Source organism: Astatotilapia calliptera, chromosome 1 (assembly GCF_900246225.1).
Source record: "Astatotilapia calliptera chromosome 1, fAstCal1.2, whole genome shotgun sequence".
NCBI lineage: Eukaryota > Metazoa > Chordata > Actinopteri > Cichliformes > Cichlidae > Astatotilapia > Astatotilapia calliptera.
Window position 1 is genome coordinate 33,018,276 of NC_039302.1, and position 12,295 is coordinate 33,030,570.

A 12,295-nucleotide genomic window follows, 5' to 3' on the forward strand; every position below is an offset into this window, starting at 1 on the left:
CCGAAATCTTCCATGGCATGCATTTTTAATTTCTCTTTGATATTTGGGCCGATTGGAACCCGATGAATGTAAAAAGAAAGAATTACCAGGTTTTGTTTTTTTTACCTAATTTTTGTTTCTGAGACAAATGAGAGCCACATATGAGGACATTAATTTGAAATTTTGATAGAACAGTTGCAGTATAATGTCCTCATAACTGTATATCAGGCACTTGTTGATCAAGATTTAGTATTTTGGTCTAAATAACCCAAAATGTGATGTCCACATGTGTGGACGCCAGGCTGGAGTAAAGTGTTAGAGCTATTTATACCTATGTAAACTTTTATACACTGGTTTTTACCTGTCTTGTTTCAGAAAGGTTTAAAAGGGTAATGTCCACAGTTTATTTGTTTATTTGTTTGAATTCAACATATTTTATTAAAGTAATTGAGCTTGAACACAGAAAAAACTGAATCAAATAATCATAAAATCAAATCACTTGCACTATACTGAAGTCTAATCTACTCTGAGCTAATGCCGGTTTCCAACACTAATGATCGGGTGAAGGAGAGAGATGAGGGTGTGCACGGCCACTGGTGCTCTTATCCCTGTTCTTTGTGATACAATCCAACAGGAAAGCAGTCAAACCCTTGGACATTAGCCAAGTTAACGTTCACAAATATATACACACAGAGGAACTCTGAGCCCCAATGTCAGCATTAGCACAAACATGCCACTTCATACCAAATCTCAGTGTGAGGTCAGGTGTTAGTCTCATTCCATTATTCTGGCTATATTTTCTTACTCATTACTATTAAACTTATACTTAAGACTAACTATTAACAAAATCACACCCCAATAACTCTGTTATTACACTTTGTATTTAATCATAAAAAGGCTGGATGTTGAAACCTTTTACTTCTATTTTGTATGAGCCGGGGGTTCTCAACAGCTGATACTCTATGTCCAAAAAGTGACAGGTATCGTTTTATGGAGCAAAAAACTTAAGAGCGCATATTTTATAAATAATACCAACAATTACAAATGCAGACCTTTAATAGTAATAAGTAATCCTTTATTTATAATGCATAGCAATATAAAAATAGTAACATATGAAAATATTACAATGGGCACAGATGAATTTGTATCAAAAACAGCAACCAAGCCAAAGTAATGAATAACACACATAAATAACAACTGCTTGAGAGACCAATTTCTTTTCATCTGTTCCTTGGCAGAAAGTTAAGACAGCTATTCAGCTTTAGGTTTCAATAAACAGAAGTAATGGATGCAGTCCCTTTGAAATGTCACACAAAAGTCTACTTGTGCATATACTTAGCTTTAACTCTTCTCTTTTTTGTTTTGTATTCCAAAAGGTTTTCATTTTCTCCAGAGGATGTCTCTCTTTCAGTGGTTATCGACTGTTCACATTCATTTTCAGACTGTTGGAATGTCGATGCTGGCCGAACATTTCTTGCTAGAATACAATGGCCTAATTTTGCGTGCATTATCTGTCATCTTTATTTCGTACTGGCATATACTTTTGCCTACTTGTTTTGTTTTTAAGACATTTGTATGCAGTTCATCTATCATTGCAGTAATACCCTCTGGAATGAATGCCCACTGTTTAACTGTGTCTAAAACAGCATTTAGTTTTCCAACTGCATCTTCTGTACATTTTTTGTCTGTGCTTTCAACTACAGGAGTGTCATTCAAAGTTGATAGAGGACTTTTCAGAGAGTTTTTCATTTGTTTAAAATGGCTACAAGCCACCTTCAGGCAAGCACATGTGTTATAGTGAGAGAACGTACAACAAGTGCACTGAAGTGTTTCAGCCGATGCAAAAAAACACAGATTTCCAAACAAACTTGGCATTTTTATCACTTTCAAGTCCTCACAGTGTACAAAGTAATGCCTTTCTTTCACTGCAATTCTTGCCAAGGTCTGTTTCCATGTTTGGATAGATGTCATTGTCAGCCTCTGCTAATTTTGCAAGTAACACTAGATGCTTGCAAAGAAGTCCTCGTAAGCCATATGTACAGTTGCAGTAGGACTCAACAGGGCAGACATCATACACCATGTCTTCTCTTGACTCAGATGGGACTTGATATGCATTAACTCCATGGCTGTTCTTGACTGTAATTTTAAGAGCCCAACCACTTTCCATCAGTCTTGAAGCAGAGTCTGAAACTTGAGACAAGGTGTCAGCAAACCTGTTTTTCATGCGGCCCACATCTTGCAGGGTTTTTATGACTGAGAAGTAGTCGTCGGCCTTCCCTAGGAGCACTTCAATCAGATCATCCAGACGCCTATTCTTGTAGCCAGATAAAAACTGGTATTTCAGGCGGTGGAAAAATCTGAAAAACAGTTATTTGAAATGATTAGTAACTGTAATTGAAGGAATTTAAAGTTTTAATCAAGACTGTATTATTTTTTAAAAAATTGGAATACCTATTGCACACGTCTTTTATAAAGGAATGCTCTGTGCCGGTTTAGCTGATTTAGGCAAATCCACCTACTCTGTTTTTTGTTGTGATAACATTAAAAACGCTGCTAGAATTTAAAGGATTTGCCTAAAACCTGTTCTGGCAATGACATGACGAACCTACTCAGTTTAGCCTCTTGGATTAAAGCATAATATCTTTTTTTCAGCAATACAATTGAATGAGGTCAAAATAATAAATCATACCTTTCAATCACATTGTTTGTTTCAGAACGAGCGTGACTGAAGCGACGGCCGTAGTCACACCACATGTGGCCAATGCCTTCCCAGTGCTTCTGAAAATACTGGCACACCAAAGGGTATTGCTTAAATGTCTGGCAGAACTCTGCTGATGTGGCTTTAAAGTCGTCCTCCTAAGAGAATTGGATGCAACAGAATATATTTCAATCCATTTAACAGACCTATTGAAATCTTTAATATTATGTATTGAAGCCCTTTTCCTTTTATTGAATAACATTAAGAATTTTAAGTTATTAATAATATGTCGTGTTTTTGTATTAAGAAGCAATTATTTCTTCCCTTACAATGGCTAAGAAGGAACACTAAACCTATAAGCATATTTGGTTTCAGCATCTGTCTGTGAAAGAATCCCACTCACAAGTTCTACTGCACAGTGGGTGACACAATGATGTTCTGCACAGCTTAAGTACTTGTTTTGATAAGCAAGATAAGAAGCCAGTTTTAGAAATTGTTTCAAAAATCTATTTTGTATCTCTCTGTAACTTTTTTTAGCAACTGAAAGTTATTATGCTCTTAGTGTAATCAAGAAATCAAAATGTGAAATAGACAAATTACACTTACAGATGTGCAAGCTTTCAGCTTACAAAAGAAAGAAATGATTTCATTTCTCTTTTGGGTGTTAGAAAGCCCATGGACCCCGGACTCTGATTTTGAAAGCCATCGATTAACAGCCTGTGAATGTAAGAGAAAAAAAGTTAATCTGGAGAGAGAGACAGAGGAGCAGCTGTACAAAAAGCATAAAAGAAAGCTGACGTCCAAAAATAACTTTGTCACTCACTGGACAAGAGGACCTGTGCATTACAGAAATCAACCAGGCAAACATATTTTTAAATGTCAAAAAGAGCTTTGGGAAGCAGCCACCAGAAGATGAGTGCACTGTGGTCTTAAATGGATGGACATAGTCACTCAACATTTTATCCCTTTATATTCATTAACCTGAGTAGGTGAATATCACAATGAGGCAAATCATAACAACAGGACCCTGTTGTAAAAATGTGTTTCAGGTGCATCTTAGACAACGTGAAAAGAAAACAATGTGGTTTACCTGCAAGACATGGTACCAGCATAGAAGGATAGCTGACTCTGGAAAAACCTTCTGCAAAGCATTTATTTCCGCAAAGTCTTTGTCAACCATAAATGCTCTACAGAAAAAAAGAAAACACTAAATGAGATTAAACAGTATGAAAATGTTTTTGCTATCTCAAAGCACCACTTCAATGCCAAATTAAACATTTCAACTCACAAGTAGATATATAAAATACTGCATACAGCCTATAGGAATAACTTTAACAACTGGAAAGGAAAGTTTTTTGCAGCCCATGCTGCAGCTATAGCATTAGATTCTGGCATGTTATAACTTTTTTGAAAAGGAATTATTTCAAAATTAATAGCTGTCAATGTATTATTTACCTCGGGGAAGTTGGGAAATGCTCACAAACTATTCCAAGAACAGTTTCCAGGGTTTTCTGACTTTCGTTGCTGACAATAGCATAGGCCACAGGGACTCCATGCCCATGATCATCTCTTACAACAAGTGTGAATAAGGGAAATGAATACTGGTTAACGCAGTGCGTGGTGTCAACAAATACTAACTGTTTTGCATAGTTCTCCATGTTTGATTTCATTACAGGTGTCTGCAAAACAATCATTAGTTCTTGGTCAGATGTGTATGGTTGATAGAAGAGAACATGTTCTTGATGTTTTCCATTAAGTAAGGTATGTACACATTGACTGTCTCCACAGTTAAAGTGCTTCTTCCTCATCATGCAGGTTCTAACACTGTCAATGTCACGTGGTGTGACAAAATGCTCTCTGTTGTGAAGATCTCTGTGTCCACGTTCTTTGGCCCATTTATGACATTCGGTTAGTATGATGGCTGGGTTAGTTCCAAGGGAAAGGAGTTCCTCAATCTTCCTCCTCAAATCACTGGAAATATTGTTGAAATGTGCGTCTTTTGGGTCCGAAGGATCATGCCCATCATGCTTATCATATGTACGCTGCACGATGACTGTGTGGTCTTTCCAACATTTGAGTACTTTAAATGAAACATAGGCCTTACAGCCCACTGCTCTGTAGCTGTTTCGACTTTTTTCCCCAGCTCTGATGCAGTTGAATTTGTAATAGTCTCTTTTCCTGTCTTTACCTGAGGCAACATTTAAACATTTATAATGTCCATGAAGGGTTAATGAGTTCAATTTTTCTAACACAAAACTGAATGGGTCCTCCTGGCATTGTGACACATGCACACAAAGTTGTGTGTCTTTTCCAGTTCTTTTTTTTTTCGTCATTCAGAACACTTCTTCTAATTATGTCGTCCATTTCTGGTGGAAAAATAACGAAGGTTTAATTAGTCAATATTCATTAATTCATTTTAACTTGTTTTGGGGGTTTTTGCAATATAAAATAATATAAAACAAACAGGGGCTAAAAGAAGCTAAACTTTCATATGGTATGTCTCTGGCAACTTTAACATGATGTCTCAGGGACAACATCTACACGATGTCCCAGGGCAACTTCTACATGATGTTCCAGGGACAACATTTACGCGATGTCCCAGGGACAACATTTACGCGATGTCCCAGGGACAACATTTACGCGATGTCTCAGGGACAACATTTACGCGATGTCCCAGGGACAACATTTACGCGATGTCTCAGGGACAACATTTACGCGATGTACCAGGACAAATTTGTAAATTTCTGGATTACTGTTAATCTCCATAGAATCAAGAACTCATGTCCAGTTTCACAGCTATGGACCAGTTAATTATGTTTCCAGGTGATAGTTTGATTCATAGATTCAGCACACAACCATAAGTCTAGGCCTTTTAGTCCAGATTCTCTTCACTTATGTTTGTAAAATGATCAGGGAAGCTACTGCAATTTTGCCTGACCCAACCCCCGGGCCACGAAACACCCAAAAAGTTGGGGAACGCTGGTCTAGAGAACACTGGTTAGCTAATGCTGTTGTCAAGTAGCCTATCGCTAGCAAACAAACAGCAAGCCAAGTGAGGAACATATGTATAATGCTTACCGTTTATTAAAGGAAAGTATCCTAAATTGACTTCAAATTCGGCGGACAGGCGGCGGTTTTTCGCTTCTTCACTTGTATTTCGAAATACTCGAAGGCGGGTATTTCGAAGTCGCAAAGGAATGACGTCACAAGAAGGTGATTGGTCACTTGCAATGTTGAACCTGGAACAACATTAATTAATCAGAATCAGAATCAGAATCAGAATACTTTATTGATCCCTGGGGGAAATTATTTTTTGTTACAGTGCTCCATTTTAAACCAACATTAAGACAAGACAGACAATACGCTAACTAAGAATAGTACAATATATACATATATATACATACATACATACATAAGTCACTTATAAATAAATATTTGGAAAAGAAACATGTGTAGTTGTAGCAGCAAACAGTGTGTTAAGTGGATGCGTTGTACAGGGAGATGGCCACAGGCAGGAATGATTTCCTGTGTCGTTCAGTGGTGCTTTTCGGTAATCTCAGTCTCTCACTGAACGTGCTCCTGTGACTGACCAGCATGTCATGGAGTGGGTGGGAGGTGTTATCCAACATTGTCTTTATCTTGGACAGCATCCGCCTCTCCGACACCACCTTGAGGGAGTCCAGCTCCATCCCCACAACATTGCTGTCCTTACGGATCAGTTTATTAAGTCTGTTGGCATCTGCGACCCTCAGCCTGCTCCCCCAGCATGCAACAGCATAGAGGATCGCACTGGCCACCACAGACTCATAGAAAATCCTCAGCATTTTCTGGCAGATGTTGAAGGACCTCAGTCGCCTCAAAAAATAGAGACGACTCTGGCCCTTCCTGTAAAGTGCTGTGGTGTTTTTAGCCCAGTCCAGTTTATTGTCAATGTGTACTCCAAGGTATTTATAGTCCTCCACAATGTCAACACTGACCCCCTGGATTGAAACAGGGGTCAAGTGTTTCCTGGTCTTCCTGAAGTCCACGATCAGTTCCTTGGTCTTTGCCACGTTGAGCTGCAGATGATTCTGCTCACACCACGTGACAAAGGAGTCGACCACAGCCCGGTACTCTGTCTCATCATCCCTGCTGATGCATCCAACCACCGCAGAGTCATCAGAAAACTTCTGAAGATGGCAGGTCTCTGTGCAGTGGCTGAAGTCTGTGGTGTAGAGGGTGAAGAGGAAGGGGGAGAGGACAGTCCCCTGTGGTGCCCCTGTGTTGCTAATCACCTTGTCAGACACACACTGTGGGAGACGTACATATTGTGGTCTTCCTGTCAGGTAATCAACAATCCAGGACACCAGAGAAGCATCCACCTGCATCGCTGCTAACTTATCACCCAGGAGGGTCGGCCTGATGGTGTTGAAAGCACTGGAAAAGTCAAAAAACATGACCCTCACAGTGCTCGCCGGCTGGTCCAGATGGGTGTAGACACGATTGAGCAGGTAGATCATTATGATGATGTGGGAACAATGCTGACACGAGGAAATCAGATCGTCCATCAATTTGAGCTGGCCGGAGTTGGAGAGGAGTGGCATTTGGACAAATGGACAAATTAAAAAAAAAAACAACAACAAAAAAATAAAACGCAATGGGGGTGCAGAAAATTCCGAGAAAAAAAAGGGGGGAAAGCCTTCGAGTGAACGCAGCAAAATGTGCAAAACTTACTGATATGTTTGTCACCACAAGTTCTGCTGCCGCAGCTCGTGCGGGCCGGAGGAGGAGGTAGAATTAGCGATTCAGGGATATACGTCGGATGTGGAAGAGGCCAGGTTAGCCGAAATGTTAAAGAAGAGGGACGTTTCATGTAGGGAGTGCAAAGGGATGGTGTGTGTGTGTGTGTGTGTGTGTGTGTGTGTGTGTGTGTGTGTGTGTGTGTGTGTGTGTGTGTGTGTGTGTGTGTGTGTGTGTGTGAGAGCCCTTCTGAGAACAGGGGGGTTGCCTACACGTAAGCTTGCAACAGTCGGAGTTAACAACGAAAATGTTTTGGAATGTGTGAAATAATAATAATAGTGAATTAAAACATAAAACGTAAAAAGGAAACACGTTAGAAGAACTAGAATTTATACAATTTTAGAATGATAAAAACTGATTAGAGACACGTCTTCACTGAATAGTAGCTTGGCCAAAAGTATGCAAATGCTCAACATAGAAAAGTATTACAAGACTTGTTTTATTCAGTCAGACTTAAAACATTCATATATTATTCGTCTAGAGAGTTATGTGTGTGTATGAGAGAGAGAATTGCCTTTATAGCCTTCAGTTTTTAATCATGTTATGAGTAGATTTGGTGTCCTACTTACTGATATTTTAGCTTGCCATGGAGTCACAGTTTGCAGGTGTTACATCTTACAGTTATTATTATCATGAAATATTAGTAAAACTTTACTTTGCTGAAATGGATGCTTTATCATTAATAGGTTAACCAGAGAATTGTGACACTGTGGCCATCTGTCCAAACATGAATCCCTGAGTAGTGAAAGAGCATATCAATTTTTTAGCATGGTTACTCTCTTCCTTGTAGGCTGCTGCACTTTATTTTAATTTTTGAAATCACACAATGTGCACATATATCCTCTGGTATGTGATGTGCTTTCGCATATGGTATAAATAATCGTAGTGGGCCGCCATTGATGTTTTTAAGGAACCCCTTTTATTGCATGTAATGCACAGACACGCCAACAGAGGGCAGTAATATCCCTTCAACATACATTGTAAAATTACTATTACAACAATCCCACTTAATTTTACCATGGAGTTCACTTACTTGACTGCCATTGCTTATTTCTTTAAAAAAAACAAAATGCACCTATATCACAGTGTTACTAGAAAATAAACATTTTCTCTTTTGTTTTGAACTCACACAAAAAAGTACTGTGTTAATCTTAGACAAAACTATTATTCTTCATTACAGTTAAATGCTCGCCATCTTAACATAAGCATAGTATAGGCATGTTAAGTATATGATAACCCTTTTAAACTGAACACAGTCCAATCTTCCCTCTGAGATACTCAAACTTTTGTCTAGGCAGTGGTTTGGTTACCAAACTCCTTCTTGTGCAGCTTGGCTCAAAGCAATATACTCAGCCTCTGCAGTTGAAAGTGCAACTGTTGCTTGTTTCTTGCTAAGCCAACTAACTGCACCTCCTGCAAGTAGAAAGATGTTTCCAGTTGTAGAACGTCGATCATCCTGATCACCTGCCCAATCAGCATCTGAATACCCAACCAAGGTTCCTGTTTCTGTTCTTTGATATTTGAGTCCCAGGTTTAGAGTTCCTTTCAAATATCTCAGGATTCTTTTCACAGCTGTAAGGTGTGTAGTGTTTGGGTTTGCATTGAATCTTGACAACACACTCACTGCTTGCGCTATATCTGGTCGTGTGGCTATGGCAGAATACAATAAACTTCCAACCATTGACTGATACATGCTTGGGTTTGCAGGTTTACTGACATCATCACTCTTTCTTAATTTGACATTTGTGTCAGCTGGAGTTGCTACTGGATTGGCACTGTCCACTCCATACTTTTGTAGTATGTTTTCAATATACTGTCTCTGATGAAGCACAACATGGTTTTTGGCCTTGTCTTGGACCACTGAGATGCCCAGAATGTAGGATAGCTCACCCATGTCCTTCATTTTGTAGTGTTTCTTCAGAGTGTCCTTTAAGTTCTTCATGCTCTCTGCTGATTCTGTAATCAAAATCAGATCATCAATAGCCAATATTTCCAACTCCTGACCTGTTCTAACAAACACACACTGATCTGAAGTACTCTGTGTAAAACCAATGCTTTTCATGAACTCTGTAAAAGCTTTGCTCCAGCAACGTGGAGACTGCTTCAGTCCATATATTGACTTGTTTAGTTTGCACACTTGATGTTCCTGCCCAGGTTTGATGTAACCCTCTGGCTTCTCCATGTAGATTTCCTCTTCCAGGTGTCCATTCAAGAATGCAGTCACGACATCCATTTGATGCGCATTTAGATTGTTTTGCACAGCAAATGATAACAATGTACGAATTGAACCAAATCGTACAACTGGAGAGAATGTTTCATCATAGTCTGCACCATAAATCTGTGAATAGCCTTTGGCAACAAGTCTGCACTTGTATCTTTCCACTTGTCCATCACTGTGATGCTTAACTTTAAAGACCCATTTTGATCCAACTGCTTTGCGATCCTTTGGTAGCTCCACTAAATCCCATGTGCCATTTTCCAGCAGTGACTCATATTCCAAATCAGCTGCTTCTTTCCACTCCTTTGCATTTGGACTTGACATAGCCTCTTCCAGTGAATTTGGTTCTGTGACACAACAGATGTTCGCATAATGATTGTTGGAGCCAAGTCCAGGCCAATATTTTACTCAGTTACATCATGCCATAGTTAAGTATTTGTCATGATCTTTAAGTTTCTATTATAATCTTGATCATTTTATGTTATAATGTAATAGGCTGTGCTCCATAAATTAATCCTGCTTTGTTAGTCTGTTGTTGTTGTAAAGTGTTGATAGATGTCGTAAAGGGGGTGTATATTTGGCCCGCATGCGGAGGGGTGTGGGTAAAAGGTTAGGTAAGCAAGCAGGACATGGAGCAACAGTTTTCTGACCATCGCCGTTTTAATGTTATTTTTTGTTGTAACATAAAGGGAATGTAAACGGAGCTCCCACCAGAGGCATTTGTTTTGTACCTTTCGATTTGTATGGAGAATAAATGTTTTGCCCCTTTTTTCCTTTGCCTCGTTTTTGCTACCGGAAGGCATCCAAGCGACTTAACGAGTCAGAAACTTTACGTCCTGCAGAAGCGGCAAAGAAGGACCGAAGGTTGCCGCTACAAGGATCAACTGTAGCTACATCAACAAACTCCTCTAATCCACATCTCTTTGGAGGTCTTCTGATCCGCTGATCTCCTTTTACAGCCTCACTGGTGACAGCCTCCTCAGTACTTGTTTGTCTTTCACCCGTGTGTAGTGTCACCTCATTCCCCAAACAGAGATCATTTTCACTTTGTTTACATTTAAACTCTGTTTCATTGAAGACCACATCTCGTCGAATCAGTATTTTTCCTTTTTCTTCATCCCACAGTCGGTAGCCTTTTGCATTGGTTGCCTATCCCAGGAAACGAACTTTCACTGCCTTTTTTCCAGCTTGTTTCTCTCTGTGTCTAGAACATGAGCATAAGCAACACAACCAAATACTTTCATATGGCTAATGTCTGATTTTTTCCATACCATCTCTGATAGGGTGTTTCATTCTTTAAAGCACATGTTGGGAGCCTATTCTGTGTGTAAGCTGCAGTAGCAACAGCTTCTGCCCAGAATGTGTTTGGCAACTTTGCATGTGACAGCATACTTCTAGCTGATTCCACTAGAGTTGTTTTTTCTCTCTGCAACACCATTTTGCAGTTTAATTAATCTACACTTGATTAATAACTACGGAAGAGGATTAGGGCCACTGGGGGAAAAAAGTCTTTCTTTTCTTCTTTTCCTGAATTCTGAGAAAAAAGTCAGAATTCTGGCTTTTTTCTCCGATTTTTTTTTCCAGTGGCCCTAATCCTCTTCCGTAAATAACAAACAATAAAGTCAGTGCTAAACAATTTAAGAACTATTTTCTTCAAACTATTTTCATGAATGATATTATGCTATCATGACAGCCACCAACACAGCAGTTACCAGTGAGATTTATGAAGGTTGTACTGAATAATTAATGTCTTCACCTTTTCCGTATCCTGGCATGAAATGGTCTCTTTACTTTAATGTGGAGTCGGAAAGCACAGTATAAATATTTAACCTCTTAACATCAACTGTGTTCTCATCTATCTATTAATATCAAATGTTAATTTGCTTGACAAATCCAAACGGAAACTGTAATGAGCCACTCAGTTAAATGTGTGGCATTTGGAAGTGCTTGCTCACAGGGTGTCATTGGTTCCCTATCTGATATATTATGATTTTTCCCTCATATGTAAAAACATGTTGAGATGACTTAGATAAGTCCACTTTATTGGAAGAAGAGGTATCTTGAATTTTATACCCACTCAACTGAATACCTTGATTTTACAATTTGTAGACTAACTAAACGCTAATATCCTTCAAACATGACACAGTTCCTCCAGCTGTATGAGGCTCCTCCCATGCAAATACATTAATTTTGACATGTAAAACTGATGCAATTCCCCTTTAATCCCACCATATGGCACAGTCAGGAATGTAATATGAAACAACTGGTGGCTGTTTGAGAAGGCACAGAATTTACTGTCCTATCTACCTGCAGATAAATGTTAGTAGTGGTATTATTAGCAAATTATATTTTCTTCTTTTCTTTTCTTCTTTTAGACATCACCAGTCCACACAGAGTCATCAGAAAGAGGGATACCTTGACATAAAAGGTTACCACTGAGCGTGGTTTGTATGTTCACATGGCCGTTTGTTTTGTGAGATTTATCAGAATAGTTGCATGCTTTCCCCAATACATTAAGTTAGAAGACAGAAAAACCTAAAATCTAGATTTTATTTGTTTAATTCTTCAGTGTAAGTTTGAGCTTGCTCGTAAGAATGGGTGAATGAGTCAAGTTTTATAAA

General features: G+C 39.0%; 2 protein-coding genes across 6 annotated transcripts in view; one reads left to right on the plus strand and one right to left on the minus strand.

Annotated features, from left to right (window-relative positions):
• Positions 1–1,196: 1,196 nt before the first annotated feature.
• On the minus strand, positions 1,197–5,927 carry LOC113026398 (uncharacterized). 3 transcript variants are annotated; one of them, XM_026175149.1, is made up of 6 exons: positions 5,756–5,927; positions 4,133–5,043; positions 3,768–3,864; positions 3,284–3,394; positions 2,669–2,835; positions 1,197–2,336 (listed from the first exon to the last, which is right to left on the minus strand). In XM_026175149.1, the coding sequence occupies exons 2-6, from the start codon at positions 5,008–5,010 to the stop codon at positions 1,874–1,876; spliced, it is 1,716 nt and encodes a 571-aa protein (XP_026030934.1). In that variant the 5' UTR covers positions 5,011–5,043; positions 5,756–5,927; the 3' UTR covers positions 1,197–1,873. The 3 variants fall into 3 exon arrangements, with proteins under 3 accessions (XP_026030934.1, XP_026030952.1, XP_026030942.1); XM_026175167.1 differs by lacking the exon at positions 4,133–5,043; XM_026175157.1 differs by having other exon boundaries at positions 3,768–5,043.
• A 4,236-nt stretch (positions 5,928–10,163) lies between these two features.
• Positions 10,164–12,295, plus strand: part of abcc12 (ATP-binding cassette, sub-family C (CFTR/MRP), member 12) — a 30,369-nt gene continuing 28,237 nt past the window's right edge. Inside the window, exons 1-2 of one of the 3 annotated variants that reach the window (XM_026175129.1) lie at positions 10,164–10,641; positions 12,050–12,122. The gene's annotated coding sequence lies outside the window, so the exon portion shown is untranslated. The remainder of the gene's footprint in view (positions 10,642–12,049; positions 12,123–12,295) is intronic. The other 2 variants (XM_026175121.1, XM_026175114.1) reach the window with 2 other exon arrangements.

Excerpts from the sequence above, each read along its gene's own strand:
- LOC113026398 (XM_026175149.1), bottom strand. The coding sequence starts at position 5,010 with ATGACGAAAAAAAAAAGAACTGGAAAAGACACACAACTTTGTGTGCAT. Across the intron at positions 3,865-4,132 it reads CATTTCCCAACTTCCCCGAG|AGCATTTATGGTTGACAAAG; the intron begins GTAAATAATACA and ends TTTTTTCTGTAG. Across the intron at positions 3,395-3,767 it reads GCTGGTACCATGTCTTGCAG|GCTGTTAATCGATGGCTTTC; the intron begins GTAAACCACATT and ends TTACATTCACAG.